At 32.7% G+C, this 17,210-nt stretch overlaps 11 protein-coding genes across 11 annotated transcripts; 4 read left to right on the forward strand and 7 right to left on the reverse strand.

The window, feature by feature from the left end:
* Positions 1–93: 93 nt before the first annotated feature.
* On the reverse strand, positions 94–1,462 carry DFA_07601 (uncharacterized protein; the record flags this gene model as incomplete). The annotated part of the gene is made up of 2 exons (XM_004355045.1): positions 94–529; positions 687–1,462. The coding sequence occupies 2 exons, from the start codon at positions 1,460–1,462 to the stop codon at positions 94–96; spliced, it is 1,212 nt and encodes a 403-aa protein (XP_004355097.1).
* Positions 1,463–1,608: 146 nt separating this feature from the next.
* DFA_07602 (uncharacterized protein) lies at positions 1,609–2,253 on the forward strand (the record flags this gene model as incomplete). The annotated part of the gene is made up of 2 exons (XM_004355046.1): positions 1,609–1,942; positions 2,030–2,253. 2 exons carry the CDS (start codon positions 1,609–1,611, stop codon positions 2,251–2,253), a joined length of 558 nt encoding a protein of 185 aa, XP_004355098.1.
* Positions 2,254–2,367: 114 nt separating this feature from the next.
* On the reverse strand, positions 2,368–3,988 carry DFA_07603 (uncharacterized protein; the record flags this gene model as incomplete). Its single annotated transcript, XM_004355047.1, has 3 exons — positions 2,368–3,178; positions 3,314–3,837; positions 3,983–3,988. The coding sequence occupies 3 exons, from the start codon at positions 3,986–3,988 to the stop codon at positions 2,368–2,370; spliced, it is 1,341 nt and encodes a 446-aa protein (XP_004355099.1).
* Positions 3,989–4,115: 127 nt separating this feature from the next.
* On the reverse strand, positions 4,116–5,453 carry DFA_07604 (uncharacterized protein; the record flags this gene model as incomplete). Its single annotated transcript, XM_004355048.1, has 1 exon — positions 4,116–5,453. One exon carries the CDS (start codon positions 5,451–5,453, stop codon positions 4,116–4,118), a length of 1,338 nt encoding a protein of 445 aa, XP_004355100.1.
* Positions 5,454–5,676: 223 nt separating this feature from the next.
* On the reverse strand, positions 5,677–7,510 carry DFA_07605 (Rab GDP dissociation inhibitor alpha; the record flags this gene model as incomplete). Its single annotated transcript, XM_004355049.1, has 4 exons — positions 5,677–6,445; positions 6,516–7,012; positions 7,187–7,212; positions 7,450–7,510. 4 exons carry the CDS (start codon positions 7,508–7,510, stop codon positions 5,677–5,679), a joined length of 1,353 nt encoding a protein of 450 aa, XP_004355101.1.
* Positions 7,511–7,979: 469 nt separating this feature from the next.
* DFA_07606 (LISK family protein kinase) lies at positions 7,980–9,850 on the forward strand (the record flags this gene model as incomplete). The annotated part of the gene is made up of 3 exons (XM_004355050.1): positions 7,980–8,245; positions 8,336–8,726; positions 8,816–9,850. The coding sequence occupies 3 exons, from the start codon at positions 7,980–7,982 to the stop codon at positions 9,848–9,850; spliced, it is 1,692 nt and encodes a 563-aa protein (XP_004355102.1).
* A 66-nt stretch (positions 9,851–9,916) lies between these two features.
* DFA_07607 (cytochrome P450 family protein) lies at positions 9,917–10,997 on the reverse strand (the record flags this gene model as incomplete). Its single annotated transcript, XM_004355051.1, has 4 exons — positions 9,917–10,252; positions 10,326–10,484; positions 10,507–10,651; positions 10,723–10,997. 4 exons carry the CDS (start codon positions 10,995–10,997, stop codon positions 9,917–9,919), a joined length of 915 nt encoding a protein of 304 aa, XP_004355103.1.
* Positions 10,998–11,076: 79 nt separating this feature from the next.
* DFA_07608 (uncharacterized protein) lies at positions 11,077–11,893 on the reverse strand (the record flags this gene model as incomplete). Its single annotated transcript, XM_004355052.1, has 2 exons — positions 11,077–11,529; positions 11,861–11,893. The coding sequence occupies 2 exons, from the start codon at positions 11,891–11,893 to the stop codon at positions 11,077–11,079; spliced, it is 486 nt and encodes a 161-aa protein (XP_004355104.1).
* Positions 11,894–12,082: 189 nt separating this feature from the next.
* Positions 12,083–12,403, forward strand: DFA_07609 (uncharacterized protein; the record flags this gene model as incomplete). The annotated part of the gene is made up of 1 exon (XM_004355053.1): positions 12,083–12,403. One exon carries the CDS (start codon positions 12,083–12,085, stop codon positions 12,401–12,403), a length of 321 nt encoding a protein of 106 aa, XP_004355105.1.
* Positions 12,404–12,698: 295 nt separating this feature from the next.
* DFA_07610 (uncharacterized protein) lies at positions 12,699–13,383 on the forward strand (the record flags this gene model as incomplete). The annotated part of the gene is made up of 4 exons (XM_004355054.1): positions 12,699–12,956; positions 13,036–13,092; positions 13,179–13,295; positions 13,333–13,383. 4 exons carry the CDS (start codon positions 12,699–12,701, stop codon positions 13,381–13,383), a joined length of 483 nt encoding a protein of 160 aa, XP_004355106.1.
* Positions 13,384–13,710: 327 nt separating this feature from the next.
* DFA_07611 (uncharacterized protein) lies at positions 13,711–16,831 on the reverse strand (the record flags this gene model as incomplete). The annotated part of the gene is made up of 2 exons (XM_004355055.1): positions 13,711–16,664; positions 16,759–16,831. 2 exons carry the CDS (start codon positions 16,829–16,831, stop codon positions 13,711–13,713), a joined length of 3,027 nt encoding a protein of 1,008 aa, XP_004355107.1.
* Between the last annotated feature and the right edge of the window lie 379 nt (positions 16,832–17,210).

Genomic DNA, 17,210 nt, shown 5'->3' on the forward strand with positions numbered 1-17,210 from the left:
TCGATCGAAAACAAATAAATTTATTTATTTATTTTGTAATGCTACGCAATTCCAACATTGAGATAAAATATTCCAAAATATATAGGCTGGTGGCTATTTGTTCTTTCTTTTATTTTTACAACCAATATCATTATCATTGTGGCTGTTGTTATTGTTTTCATTGTTATTTAACAGTCTATCAATATCTTCATCAGTAAAGTTGTGATTAATTAGATCCAATATATTTGAAGAATTTGATACTCGAGAAAACCTTTCCATCTCTTTAATGTCATCCTCGTCTATATCTATTTGACCGGTTCTCTTATTTTTAAATAATTCTTTATAGAGGTCCTCTATTTTCATTGATGCCAATCTTTCCATCTCTCTGCTCAACTCTACATGTTTCTCTTCCTCCTTTTCGACGTCATAATTATTTAAATCCAACGAAATGGGGTCGTCACTACTACTACTGACGATAGTAGGTTTTTCTTGTTCGACAAGAGTTGATGTTGTTATTTGTGGTTGAATATTATTAGATGGTGATTCCAAACTAGGTCGAGCAAATTCGTCTTCGATAAAGAAATCACGAACAGGTTTGGGAGGGTTGTGTATTTTGTCATGTTCATGCTTTTCGCTGCAACGCACAACAAATTAAATTTAGTATTAGTTTGAAACATAGATTGATGCACATCTATCTTGCAACATACATTGATTTAATTTCATCTTTGGAAAATGTTAAAGGAATCGGTTTAACATGAGGATAGTGATGAAGTTGCCTTGAAGTCATTCTAAGCATTTCTTTGTTCTTGTCTATTGCTTTGATTTGTTGTGATTGTATTTGCATTCTCTTTCTGTTGAATTCTTTATCTATTTGTTGTTGTTGTCGTTGTTGTCGTTGTTGTTGTTGTTGTTGCTCGCCATCGTCATCATCATCATCATCTTCTTCTTCTTGAAATATGTTTCTTGTTTTCTTATTTTTTGGTTTAGTATTGGAAGCATGCTTGTTTGTTGTTGCTTTTCTAAATACGCTATTCAGATCGTCATCTTGATCTAAATCAAAATCTTGAATACTTGAATCATCTTCAACTATATTATCGTTTTCCCTTTTAAACAACCTATTTAATTCATTTTCATCATCTAGATTGACTTGAGATATGTATTGGTTTTCTTCTTGTTCTTCTTCTTTTTCTTCTTCCTGTTCTTCTTGTTGATTTAATATATTTCTACTTGTAAAAGAGTGAGATGATTCTAAAAAGAGGTTATCTGATTTCTTTTTAAACATTGCATTTATATCTTTGAGCGACATATTGGTATCGTCACTATGATTAAGATGATCATCGTGTGGTGCTGATGAGGATGCAAATGAAGCAGTAGTAGTAGAGTATTTGGTTCCATATGATTTTGTTGTTGAAATAAATAACCTTATGGTACATGGTTCTATTCTATACAAATGACAGTGAGAATAACGATAAAGATTATTCATCATAAATGCATTTATAATCAAAAATAAAGATAATAAGCTTTAAAGTTTTAGCACTTGTTGCAAAAACGAAACCAAAATAAAATTAAATTAATTAATTTTAATAGTAGAACCAAGAGTGGGGGGTCATCGATCATTAAGAAAAGAGTATGTCGTCACCTTCATTGAACAACAACAACAACAACAACAACAATAACAACAATAACAACAATGAAAATGTAAACAACAAGACAAATAAGAAGAAGGTTTCATCGTTTCTACCAACTCTACCACTGCTCGATGACCTGGTTGAAAAGATAACGCTAACATCGATACCAGCATACTCTATGGGTGCTCTATTCATGGGTACATCGTTATACTATAGGTTTCATCTAAAGTCAATGATATCAAAAATATCACTCCTATCGAGTGTCCTTTTTCTTTCATCAGCCGTAATGATTGATAAACCAACCTATCAATATCAAGGTACCATTTTAGCTGGTGGTAAGTATATAGATCAAAATGAATGACTACTACTACTATAGTAGTATGATTTATTGTTGTTGCTAATGACAGTTGTATGTTTAATAGGTACATCGGCATTGATTGCAGCATCTACCACTGCAAATGCATTCAAAAGTAAAAAAGTATTACCACTGGCCTTGGGGACTGCTTCATTTGCTAGCATGGCTTATCATGCATTCTTTCAACTATATAATGATTTGACGCCTGTTCAGAAATTGATTAACCAACGACATGAAATTCTACTCGATACTAAAAAACAACAAAACCAAGAGAGAAAAGATCAATTATAAATGTAAATTAATTTTATTTAATATATATATATATATATATGATTGTAACTAGTTGGTTATTGTTTTGTTTTGTGTTGTTGTTGTTGTTGTTCATATGAATGTTGTGTTGGTTGTTCAAGCTTGAGATTGTGGTTTTGTTTTTGGTTTTAGACTTCCCTCACTTCTTAGTACCTCCAAGAGACCTTTGTAAGTATAGTCTGTATTGGGTGTAAATCTATCGAGCTTTTGAGTAGCATCATCCAAGTAGTCAAAGTACTCGTAGTGTTGGACATCATCGGAAGCATAACGATAACATTGGATGGTGGCTGTAAAGTCGTTGGTAATGTTTATGAGTTGATGTGTTTGGAAGATATTAGGTGCTAGGTATGTGACTTGATCTTGGTTGAAATTAGCTTCCAAAAAGGGTAATTTTATGCTAGGGTTGAGGTCACTAAAATACTTGCAGTGTATGGAATTGTGGAGCACCTTGATCACGGCAAATGCATCGGCATGCTTGTGGATTGGCGATCTATGTCCAGCTGGCCATAACTCCAAAACAAATGGTTTACCAGGAGAGTAACCATAGTTCTCTCCCAAAGTGACTCGAAGATAGGTCTCATCTAGCTTGGAATGATGAACCTCTTTCTTTTCGAGCAGCTTGTTGTAGAGTGCCTTACCTGGTTTGAGACTCGCTCTAATAGCATCTTGAACATCCTTTTCCAAAACGATTGATGGACCAGCTACAACACTATAGAGTGCTTGGCATTCTTTTGGAAGGTTACCAATGGTAGTGATAAATCCCTCTTCAATTTGTTCGAGTGTAATCTTTTCCTGGTGAACAACAAAAGGTGGGGTTGGTACTACAACTGGATCAATGTAATACTTGGCCTTTAAAATAGATAAAACATCAAGAGATGTACCAACATATTTTAAATCATCTAAAAATCTAAATAAATAATAAATAATAAATAAAAGAAATAGTGTTGTTTAATATTTTCCTTCCTTTTCTAATAATAATAATAATAATAATAATAATAATAATAATAATAATAATAATAATATATTCATAGTTGATACCTACTTTACATTTTCAGGTGATTTGTACTTTAAAAGTGTCAGATTCTCAATTGCTTCTCCTTTTCCAAATTTTAGGGATCGATTGTTACGATCGATTGAAATCCAATAATTGATTTCATTTCCCTTCTCCAACAATGCCTTGGGATTGGTTGTTTTGGCCAAAATGGTTTCTGGGTTGTTGTCATTACGGGAACGGAACAATACTTGGCTCTCAGAGACTTCCAATACATAGATATTCTTTTGGCCTTTGGTATCAATCTTTTCAGAGTTGAGATAGATTCTAAAAGATGAATTTGCCTTGATTCTCAATCTGATACTGCCTTGACTCAACACAAAGCATTCTAGATCCTTGATGTAGTTTTCAACTGGCACTGGATTGGCAGATGGTGGTGAGTTCACATTTGAAATTTGACTTAGAGCAGCACCAACGATGGCTTGGGCAAGATGTAAATCAAATCCAATCTTTGATTTATCAAGCTTTGTAAAAGCAAAATACTTTGCATCAAAATCTAATATTGGTTGTGACATCTAGAGATTAAATAGATTTCAAAGTTTGGTTTAGTATTTGATTTTTTATTCACAGATAAGCTCTTGTATTATCTACCTTTGTTTTAATTGTTTGTTGAATGATAATGTATGAATAAACCAAAACACAAATTTTTGTTTTATATACCTTCATTTTAAATATCTCATTGATTGATTGGGATGAACTCCCCCACGACGGTTGATCGAGATTGTTTTTTTTTTTTTTTTTGGCAAAACCAATCCAATTTTCATTGGGCAGATTAGAGGCTGGCTGATTTAAATCAACTGTCTTGTTGTGTGTCTTCTTGTAATTTGGCAATGAGAGCCGGCAAGTGCTCGATTGAAAGTGCAAGGAATAGTGGTGTTCTTCCAAAGTCATAATGGGTTTGACGATGATAAAATAAAATATACTTGTATTCCAGTGGTTGTTGTTGTTGTTGGGGCATCCCATTATTATTATTATTATTATTATTATTATTATTATTATTATTATTATTATTATTATTATTATTATTATTATTATTATTATTATAGGTTGATGGTATTTTTGATAATGCATCTATATTTGTATTATAATAAGGAGTTGGAATGAATGGATATGGATTATCCAATGATCTGATTGATGAAGTTGTTTCTGATAATTTGTCACATTTCCAAAAGAATCTAAACTCTGTCTCTGCATCATAATACATGTATCCTTTCCAACACAATACATCAAGTACATGATAAACCTTTTCAATAGGATCAAAGAGACAATCGAGTATACAATATCTACTGTTATTTCCACCACCTCCTCCTTGATCGGATCTGTTGCTAGCAGGTGATCCATATGGAAGAGCTGATGGAAAATTGGCAAGTAAATGTCCGTTTAAATCACGGGCAGCAGTATTTCCTTTTTGCGATATCAACAAACATCTTGTTCCATTTGGTACTGGCACGGCATACCAATCATATTCAAACGATGATGGAATATCGTTCATTTGCTCTGCCAACATCATATTATTCGAATAATAGAGCATATCCTCTTGTTTTTTTCTTTCCTCGTTTTGTTTCTTGTTGAATTGTCTCTTTTCTCTCAATTTTTCTTTCTTTTGTTGTTGTTGTTGTTGAAATTGATCATCTATTACCATATCATTTTCATCTTGTTGATCTTTCTTTGTTGTTGTTGTTGTTGTTGTTGTTTCAACATCATTATTGTTATTGTTATTGTTTGTGATTTCATCAATAGTTGTTGGAGCTTTTAATATATATCTAATTTGATTTATAATATCTCTTCTCTTTAATTGTTGTCTCTCTAGATAATATTCTCTACGCTTTTCAGATTCAGGTTCAGAGATGATTGCTTTATAGGTTGATGGTGATCTTTGGTTATGAGCAGATACCGTTGGTAATGATGATGTTATTGTTGATGGGAATAAAAGAGAGTCTTGAAAAAATGATGATGATGGAGTTGTTTTGGTAAATGATGTTTCATTGTTGTTGTTGTTGTTGTTGTTTGTTGTATCATTTATATTGTTTGAGGGTGATGACCAATCAGAACGACCAAGTAGAGTTGCCAACAAATTTGCTTCCTCTTCATTCTTTGCTTTGTTTAATGATTTCATCTTGTATTCTGTCATGTTATTCTTATCTATCTATCTACGATGTTTACTATTATAAATAGATCTGGACCCAGAGAAGAATAAAATACAAAAGATTTTGTGTTTTTTTTTCTCAACAAAAGATTTATTTTGAGGATTTTTCTTTTATTATTATTATTATTGTAATACAATGAAAAGGTTTTAAAAATAAATATATGATGACCTGTTCTTAAATTTTATGAATGATCATGTGGTTGACTTATTATTGTTGACCTTCTTCTTGTTGTTGTTGTTGTTGTTGTTCTTTGAGAAGGTTTGGATGAATGGTCAAGACGAGTGGCTTGCCAAGGATTCTTTCAAAGAGGTTCATTACATCGAGACAAGTAGTTTCAAAGTGAGAAGTAGCATCATAAGAGGTGGACAAGAAAGTCTTGTCTTGACGACCATCGGCGATTGGTTCGAAATAGTCCGAGACTGAAGTAAACTTTTCGACGATTGGACCAATCAAGTCATAGGCTGCTTGTAATTCCTTTTCTGGTTCGTTGGTTTCAACGTTTGTAGAAACGATAGCAACATACTTGCCCTTGGCACAAACCATGTGTGGTGATGAAATGACACCAATGTAAATATCACTCTTGCGACCAACTTGCTTTTGTGGAATGATGATTTGGCATGATTCATTGTTGTTGGAGTTTGGTACTGGGGCGTTGAGGATACAGATGGAACGGACAACACGACCAGTCAACTTTACCTTGTCTGGGAAGTAGGATGGATCGGCAACAACATAGTCGGCAGTGACAGTCTCTCCTTCAGAGGTGACCTTGATCTTACCATCTTCAGATACAATCTTTTCGATTGGCTTGTTCAACATATAGGTACCACCATAGATGGCAGACAAACGGGCAAATGCTTGTGGTAACTCTCCCAAACCGTACATTGGGTAAATGTATGGTGATTTACCGTATCTAGCCAATGAATCAACATATAACTTCATTCTTTGGAATGATTCAATAGCTGGCTTATCTAAATATCTAATAAAATAATAATAAATATATCATGTCTATAGGATCTCTCTATCTATCTATTTATCTATTTACTTACTCATCATTGAGGTAAAGACACAAAGCATGACCAATGAAATCGATTGGATCAGCCTTGAGACCAAACTTGGCAAAGACAGCTCTCATTGTGGTAGTTTTGAGATTCAAACCATCATGAGTCTTGGGGTCTTCCTCATCATAGTTTTGGACAAAACTAAAGAATTTCTTGCAAGAGAATTTTTCAAAGAAACCCAACAATGACGATGAGAGAGCTTCAGAATCGGAAGCAGGTACCTTTTGGATCTTTGGCTTTTGGTAGACATAGGAACCATCAACAACCTTAAAGTCTAGGTAACGGGTGACATCGGTGTGCAACAACATCTTGACAAGCAAACCAGAAGAGAGAATAAACTTTGGAATAAGATCAATGTTGTAGTCACGAGAAGCTCCCAAAGTTGGTGGTGGTTTGGCACCAGCACGGAACTTTTCAAACAATTGATTCAAATTAAGTGAAGCTGATTCACCTCCATAATATCCATTTCTATCCATATGCAATACCTAAATAATAATAATAATAATAATAATAATAATAATAATAATAATAATAATAATAATAATAATAATAATAATAATAATAAAGAAAAGGGGTTTAGATAGTGCAACCATATGGTATACCATCACACACAACACACACAAACACAAAATGTGTGGGTTTGTTGCTCTAAAAATTACCTTTTTGCCTTCAACAGAAAGTAACCCTATAAAAGAGAGAGTGATAGAAATTGATACAGATATCTTATATTAGTAACCTATTGACAGATATTCTCTCTCTTTTTTATTCTCTCTCTCTCTCTCTAAATAATTGATCAAAATTGAAATCTATTTAGATGAATATCTATAAACTCTATGTGTATATATATGTGTGTATATATAAATTTATAGATAGATAAACACCTGTAGATCTACTCTTTTGCTAGTTTTTGCTTTCTACTTACCAGAAATGATACATTCTTTCAAGCCTGTTCCCAAGACAATACAATCATAGTGTTCATCCATTTTTTATGTGTAATATTAATATATATAAAGTGATAATAATAATTTTAAACTGTGAAAAAAATGGGTGAACTGCTTCAAAAAATTCAAAACAAAAAAATAAATTTGAAAAAAAAGAAGTTTGGATTTTGTGTGGAGAGAAACCTATATTGTTATTGTCCTTGTGATTCTCATTTTTTTGTGGATGAATCAAGTATTATTATTTATTGCAATATAATTTATTAGGATTGTCTATATAGCTGATTATTATTATTATTATTATTATTATTATTATTATTATTATTATTATTATTATTATTATTATTATTATTAGGATAAATCACCATTAAATCAAAAATTAAAATAAATAAAATTCAAATAATTTTTTCAACCCAACACAGAAGATTTTTGTTAGGCAACATACGGATAAGAAAGAGAGAGAGAGATCGATTGGTATATATTTATAAATATCACAATATAGTATAAATCCAACATGGTTACAACAACGACGACTGCAACAACAACAACAGCAACAAACAATATTGAAGGATTACCATCAAACGATGTCGATCTATTCAACATTGACTATAGTGATCTTTTGATTCTAGAAGATCAAACAGAGGTTGGAAGAGGTTCATTTGGCAAGGTATTAAAAGCATCTTATTTCGGTACTACCGTTGCTGTAAAGGTATTACACTCTCTAGTCACTTCTGATCCTGATTATAATAAATTTATGCAACGTGAAATAAGAATATTAAAGTATGAATCAATCAATCAATCATACATATATATATATATAGATTCACCTTACTAATTTTGAATATATATTTATATTTATCTAATATTTAGGGGAATGAGACATCCAAATATTGTAATGTACATTGGAGGATGTATACATCAAGACAGACATATGATTGTAACAGAGTACATTGGTGGAGGTGATTTGCATCAAGTTTTAAAGACACGACCACAAGATTTGACATGGCAAACAAAAATAAAGATTGCTCTAGATATTGCATCGGCATTCTCTTATCTACACTCCAAACAGATCATCTTTAGAGACCTCAAAGCCAAGAATATTTTGATAGAAGAGGCTGGTGGCTCAATCATACGTGCAAAGATTTGTGATTTTGGTTTTGCTCGTCACCTCGAGACTAAACAAAGTCGTAATCTCACCCTATGTGGAACTGAAATAACAATGGCTCCTGAAGTTATTGTAGGTGATACTTATGATGAAACTGTATGTATATATAATAAAAAAAAAAGAAAAAAAAAAAAAAGAAAACTAATAATAATAATAATAATCCCTATAATTCCTACCTACCTTAGTGTGATATTTATAGTTATGGTATATTATTATATGAATTAATTTGTGGAACTAGAACAGTAAAGAATGAACTAAAGAGAACACCTGAAAAGTCATTTGATTTGGATTTGGATTTAGCTGATTCCTATGCTTCTTCGACATGTCCAAAAGCATTACTTGAATTGGCTAGAATCTGTTGTTCATATGATCCCAAAAAGAGACCAAACTTTAAAACAATTACAATGGGTCTAACGGATTTGTCATCAAAACCATTGGCTTCACTCCCTGTCAAAGGTGGACAATCACCAAGAACTAGCAACAACAATAACAACAACAAGAGTTTAAATAATATTAAATTTGAAAACACAGATTCTGTAATATATAATGGACCAAGTGGAACTATCAATTCAATGACAAATATTGGTGGCGATGGACAAGGGACTGTACAATACAACTCTGTCATTATTAATCACGATGTTGAAACTAAAAAGTTCCCACAAGAGGCACTTGTTGATTATGGTGGCAAGAGAAACAAGATTATGAATCCATCATTCTTTTCACCACCATCCTCCTCAACAACAACCTCTACTTCTTCATCTACCACTAACACCTCCACAACAACAACAACCTCTACTGACTCTTCTTCTAATGAATCGACAACATCTGTTGTTGTTCAGCCACCAAACAACACGACCATACCAAACAACAAACAGGAAAAAAAATTGTTATTTGCCGACGATTGTTCGACTGAAAGTGGATCACCCCCATCAACCCTGTTTACATCGATGACCATTAGCGAAATCAGATACCGTGAGCCATCTGTTTTTGAAAATCCAGATGATATCATCCAAATGAAAAGAAGATTCTTGTCATCACCAAATCTTCCTAGTCTTGGACAACAAGATACTACACAGACTTCTACCGACAGCTCGACTGCTACAAGTGGTCTAGCAAACAGTTGGCATCCAACTACTGGTAACTCAACACCAAATAATAATAATATTAATAATGGAAAGAAAAAAAAAGGGAGGAAACAGAAAAAAAAAAGGGGGCAATAGAAAGAAATAAATAATTTATTTATGAATAAAAGAAATTAATCTTCAAAATTGGGTTTGGTTTTCTTCTTAGTCTGACAAAACTCTTGGAATTAAAAGATAAGAATGATTTTTGGGTGCACTGAATATCTTGACTTGTTCGGCTTCATCCAAAAATTGGTATTCTCCATTTGGACCAGTTACTTTAAAACCAAGGATAATGTTGGAAATAGCGGTGTATAAGGTGTCCATTGCCAAATTGGCACCGAGACACATTCTAGGTCCAACACCGAAATGACAAAGATTGTCTTTGTTATTTAATTCACCTATGGGAGGATTTACAAATCTTTGAGGATCAAAGGTAAATGGATCATCAAAATAATCTGGATCATGGTTAATAGAGTCAATATTGCCACCAACCAAGCTCTTTTTTTTAAGAGAAAAAATAATTGGTTTTTAGTATTTATCTTTTTGAAATAAAGAAATAAAAGATACATACATCTTTTGGATAAAAGAAATCACCAATAATAGTATCTTGTGTACACCTTCTAGGAAATGAAAGAATAGCTGTTGGTCTATACCTAAAAACTTCTAGAATGAATGCATTGAGATTTGGAGACTTGTTGTTGTTGTTGTCCACCAACAATTTCATAGATTTCTTTAAATAGATTATCTTGTACAATGGGATAATTATTTAACATTAAAAGTGACCATTCTAATGTATGAAGAATTGTATCCAAACCAGTATACATATCATAACAAGTGTTTATAATAAATTCTTTTTCATAATTTGATACAATCATCAGGTCACATAAATCCCTTGGACTTTTTAAAAAAGAAAAGGTTTAAAAATTTAGCCACAAGCAATAATAACAATATTATTTATGGGTACTTACTTTTCTGGATCCAATGTAGATAAATGTTCATTATAGATTGAATTTAATTGTTGTAAAAGAGTATCATAATCTCTTTGAAGTGCCAATTTAATCAAATAGGAAATGGGAGCTAAAATATTTGATAGAGAAGTAGCAAATGATATTGCCATCAATTGGTTGATTCTATGAATAGGATAATAAACATTTGAAAAGAAACCAACATCTTTTAAAGTTTCATCATAATCTGTCTCTTTTGAAAATGCATGTTTTGATATAATATTTAAAACATATCTCATTAAAATATCTTTAGGATTAAGCTTTTAGATATTAAATTAGAATAAATTAGAATAAATAATAATAGTTTGATATATATATTTAGATAGTTACAGGAATATTTTTAAATTGATTCAATTTTCTTATTAATTGAGCAGTTTGTAAGCCAATGGCAGTAAAGTTTTTAATCTTTGTCTTTGCAAAGTAGGCAGACAATAGCTTTCTTGAGTCTCTCCACTTTGAATCATATGACATTATTAATGAATTCTCACTAGCATGAAGTAATAGATGTCGAGTAGAAGAAGGTCTTGCATCAAAATACTCTGCATTCTTTAAAGAATAAACCTCCTTTAATATCTTTGGATTAGCAATCAAGATACTATATTGATCAAATATCAATGCCCTAACCACTTTTGCACCTTTTCCATAGGTCTTTACATAGTATCTAAATGCTAAATGTAATTGATTGATTTGATAAACACCTATAATTCCAATAAATGGAAATAGAATAGGTGCTGGTGCTTCTTTTTCATGTATTCTTTGATTCCTTTTAATCTAAAATAAATAAATAAATAAATATTAATATATATCGATGATAGTACAAATACTAGTACCTACAAAGATTAAAAGGAATAAAACAAAAAATAATATAATTATTATCATTTAAAAGAGTTGTTGGTGAATAATAGTAATAATAATAATAATGATAATTGTTTTTTAAATCTCCTCCACATTACACATCTATGATGATGATGATGATGATGATGATGATGATGATGATGTTGTTGTTGTTGTTGGACATTATTTTATTATTCTCTTATCATGATTGGATGGACAGATGGTGGTTGTAAATTACATTTAATATTAATATTTTCTTTTTTTTTACTTTTTTTATCGTCTTTTTGAAAATGCAATGCATAAATTTTTTGTTAATCATTCCATCATCAAAAGCATCATCAGATTGTTCTTCTTTAGCTTGAAAGGTACCTTACAATAGATAGATAGAATAGATATAATAGAACAGTGATCATTAATAGTATCAAATTACCTCTTTGTTACCTATATTTAGTGTTTCAAGTCAATATTGAAGAAAGATAATCGATCGAGAATGAACAATCTTCAACGTATCATATCTAGACCACTTCAAAGTGCATATACTGCAGGTCTACAGATATTTGGATTTAGACCAGAAGGTAGCATAAATTTGGGTCTAAAGTATCTTCGTAAACCACTCATCGGTCAATACCTCGATGACTACTATCCAACCAAACCTCTAACAATGGAATTGTTAGGTAATAGCAATGACAAGGCATACTATAAGGCTGATCGTGTACAAAGAAGATCAGAAAGAGGAAAGGTAAAGGTAAAGAAGGGTAGTGGTAAGATGGCTCTCAAACGTGCCAAGGATGCTTCAAAGAAGAGTGGATAAATACATGTATTCCTCCAATCAATCCCTCCTATATATATCAACACATCTTATTATCTTGTTTGTTAACAAGCAGCGGCACCAACATAACTTTATAAATAAATAAATAAAACATTAATATTAATAATAATAATAAATGAGTCTGTCCGACGATGATGACTCATTCAAACACCACCATATACCTAGACATTTTATTTCTTTTTCTTTTTCATAATTAATTACTTCAATTTATACTAGATTGTTATTAATATTATCAATAATAATAATAATAATATGAACAGAAACATGGATAAATAGTATGTTTGTTTGTTTGTTTACAACTACACAAACCTATTCAACTTACTCTCTTACTCTCACTCTCTCTCTCTCTCTCTGCTCTTCCTATCATTACTATAGTAAAAAGAATTCAAGGAATAGAAATCTATTAGGATTGGATGATATAAATGATGATGATACTCAAGCAGGTGCATCCTCTTTTAGCTCTGAACAGATGGTTGAACAAAGAAATGATGATTCAGGGCAGTTACTAAAAGAAAAGGTCGAAACATTAAAGAGAGTATGTGTTTTGTTTTTTATTTACACAAGAAAGAAGCAACTGTATGTTGAACTAACTGTTGAACTCATTTTCCCTTTAGATTAGTATAGATATAGAATCACAAGTTAGAGAAAGTAATAGTTTATTGGATGATTTGGTAAGATTATAGAAATTTATATATGTGTGACTTTTAAGCGATCTCACCAATTCAATTTAATAATTAACATCATGATGATCTCATAGAATTTAGATTTAAATAATGCAAGAGCACTTTTATCAAATACGATGAAGAAACTAAGTGATTTGGCACAAACAGCAACAAGTCGTCATATGCTTTACTTGGTGGCTTTTGTTGTTTTGGTGTTTATTCTCTTGTATTTTATTATAACCTATTCAGGTGGAAAGAAGACGTCATATTAGTCCATCTTCAAAGATGAACGACCGATAATTAATTATTGGTCGATTATCAATTATTATTTATTATTACGAATCTCCCAACTGGAAATTAAATTGGTAATTTGCCGATTATGATATCATACCGCCCCAACAACAAACACTTCACAGGCCTGTTTGGAACAATCCATGAACAAAAGAGAAAATCAAAATACATTGTCATATTTACAATCAATCAAATGCTATCATCATCATCACATTCAATAAATCGTGATCACCTGCAAACTTTAAATCTCTTTTGATCACAACTATATATAGTTGTCATTAAATGTTTATGTTTTATAGGTTAAAAATTGTTTTTGATATCTCTCTTTTTATTTTTTTAAAATTGAATAGTAATAATACAAATGATAATGAGGATTGATAATAAATAAATGTTTGTAATAACTGAATAATTTCCTTGGGATACGATTTCAAAAGGTTGAGTCCAATTTGAGAAAATTTCGATACCAGCAAGTGAAATATTGTGGGATTGTGTATATCCCCATTCCACTACCAAAGGGAATGTGCTACTGTTGTAATTATTGAAATAGTATTGGTTTGTTACTAAAAATTGTTGGGATGGAGGTGTTTGATAGATCATGGGCAATCCAAGTTGTAATTGACCATTCATCTTTACTTGGAAAAATGGTTGAGAAGAGGAGGCATTTGAAGAGAGGACATCATGCGAATTGACAAAGTAGAGGTAGAATGTGTATTCACCAGGCTTCAACATGATCTCCAATCTAGATACAGAGTCAAATTCTTGTGTCGTCGAATAATAGGACGACAAAATCTCTATTAAGTCACTGTCATTGGTTGTGGTACCATCACTACTGTTGGTCATTGATGTTGGGGTAGTGACCAAAGAACCAAATGCACCACCAGTCAATGTGCAAACATCTGGGAGATGTTGACATTTAGTCCATCTTCCGTTGAATCCTTCAAGAGACACTGGTGTATCTGATTCTACAAGTGCAATTCCCAAATAAAAGTTGGAGGGATGTGCACTTTTAATCAAAGCCGTAGTATATACAGATGTATAGGATTTAGGTGTGATATAAATACCATCGGAATTGGTTGGGTTGTTGGTTGCCAACACTTTATGGAATCCTGGTGACGTTGAGGAAAACATTAACTCATCCTCGGCCGAGGAGATCAATTCCGTTGAACCATTGAGTTGGAAAAATAATTGATCGTCGAGGAAAATGGATCGATTAAATTGAAACGACGAGGTGGTTGGGATTGGGAGAAAAGTTTGGTGTAGTGTAATGTTACCACCTGTACTGATGACGATTGGTCTTGGAGTGTAGACTGTTGTGATGGGGAGTCTCTGTACCAAAAAAACACTTGCAATAGTCACATCGTCATAGAATGACAATGGAATGATGGTAGATACAAATTCTGTTGGAAATATGTTGCCTTGCATAATAACATTGGTCATACCCAAGTAACCGATATCACCTGACTGCACCTTGTCAAAGAGTCCAGTTACCTTGTTGACAGTCGAGTTTTTAATGGACACTCCAACATAGGATCCTTTGAAAATTGGTGAAGTACAAGAAGCAGAGTATGGAGCCTCTTGCATAAATGAAATAAAATTACAGTTGTCAAAGGATAAATGAACATTGTACAATGACTCTTGTGATGGTGCAGTCGATTGGACACGAACAAAAGTTGATGATCTCTGTTGGAGGACTAGGGCAGGTTGCGAAGAATAATTGACACGGACATCAGAATAATAGGTAAACAGGTTGTCGACAAGCCCATTAGCAAGGAGTGGTTGCCATTGTGCATTTAATTGGTAGTTGTCTCTATTGTCTTGTGTTTGACCGGCAAGGTTTCCTACCAATAGATCTACATTTACACCTGTCAATGCTGATCGATTTTGAAGTGGTTCCAACAAGACAGCACCACCAAGGAATCCTCCTTCGAAAGCGCATTGCTTCAAACCATCAACAAAATAGGGTGATGTCGAGTAGATGGCACAGTTGATACAACCAATATCTGGATAGGAGGTATTTCTAACGGGTGGTGTCCATAGGTCACTGGTAAAGGTGGTTTGGTTCCAAAGACTAATGAAACCATTGTTTTGAATGTCAAAGCTTTCAGTACCGTACAAAAGACCGATACCAGAGCTAGTGTGTGTAGTGAGTAGGAAAGCATTGTTGGTGATCTTTCCAAACGATCTCTTTGCTCCAATCATAAATCTAGTGCTACTGCCAGTGTCATCAAAAATACAATTATCAATAACCACTGGATTGAGAACGTGAAGCAGAGTAATACCGTAACGATCCTCTTGATTCCATCCATAATGATTGTAGTTCAATGTGGTATTGGACTGTTTGGTATTGTCAAATGGATTGTTACTTGTCCAACCGATTCCTCTAAATAGGGCAGATTTAAAGTTTACATTGGCAGGACCAGTAATGACTATTGGTGCATTACTCGTAGATGAAAAGATTACATTCTTGGCAGATGGATAGAGATTGACATAACCGGTACTTCTACTTGATGGAATGGTAATGGTCTTTGTGGTATTGTCATAGTTGGCTGTTACGTTTGATGCCGATGAAAGAGCTATATCATTGACACCATTCTCTATAGGTCTGTTGATACGAACCAATGGTGTACCATTCTTGTATCCACTGGCATCGTTTAATAGTGGTACTGCTACTGTGCTAGTATTTGTATCACCCTTTACACCGATCCAAGATGGAGGTGAAGTATCACCTTGAATGTCTATAGTACATCCCAGACATAAAAACGATAGACATCCAAAAGGGTCAAAAAGAGCGATCGATGACACTGGATTTTGACTGCCTGGTTGGTAGTGACTTGCCTGAAGTGTTATTTCATGCTTGATAGATGGACTTGATGGACGTACTTGTAGTGTACCAGTTGGATAGATCACCATTTCATAGAGAGAAAGTGTGACATTTTCTGCTGGATTGGTTTTAAATACACCATGAACAACAAATGTGTGTCTTAGTTTGTTGGATAATGAAAACGATGAACTTATAAGTGTCATACCCGCTGGAATGATCAACGACAATGAAAGTGTATTGGTGAGGTTGATTGGAGGAGACCAATCAGATGGATTGAGATCAGGTGCCCATCTACTATTGTCTTTGATCAATGTATGTTTGCTGTAGATTGGATTGAATTGTGGTGCTGGAAAGTATGTATAGACTGGTGATTCAATGATCTCTGGGAAAAAGTTTACTTTATGTTGATAAACTTGGTTTATTCCTATAGGTGTTGCTGTTGATACATCAAAATCATATTCTATTTGTGCTATTATATATAAGTGTAATTTAATAATGTTTAGTATTAATAGTTGATTGTGGTTGGGAGTCATCATGGGGGTTAGGGGTGAGGTCAATCTTACATTGTGATAAATCAATCATCATCATCATATGACATATTAATAAAACAAAACAAACATAGAGTTTGAATGACATGTTTCGATACACTGTAGCTGTCATTGTGAATGACGAGATAAACTAGTGATGATGATTGCTACTTTTATATTTAAATAAAATAGATAGATAGATATCTATTTACTTTGCAATAAAAAATACGCCCATCGAGGCTTTTTTCAAAATATTTTAATTAAAATATTGGTCTATCCCCCATTGTCTCTCGTTCATATCTTTATTTGGTGCAGGGTTGCCTTTTTTTTTTTTATCATCTTTATTATTAATATACAAAAAAAAAAAAGATAATTTTTGTATCTTTATAAAAAATAAAGTTGTTTTTTTAGATATCATTTAATTGCGTATTTTTGGTCGCGGTTTAGAATCATGAAAGGTCAGGGGTTCCATTTGGGTGTCGATCTTG

The sequence above is a fragment of the Cavenderia fasciculata genome (assembly GCF_000203815.1).
Source record: "Cavenderia fasciculata unplaced genomic scaffold Scf_ET2XIPL01COFD4-5, whole genome shotgun sequence".
Classification (NCBI taxonomy): Eukaryota; Evosea; class Eumycetozoa; order Acytosteliales; family Cavenderiaceae; genus Cavenderia; species Cavenderia fasciculata.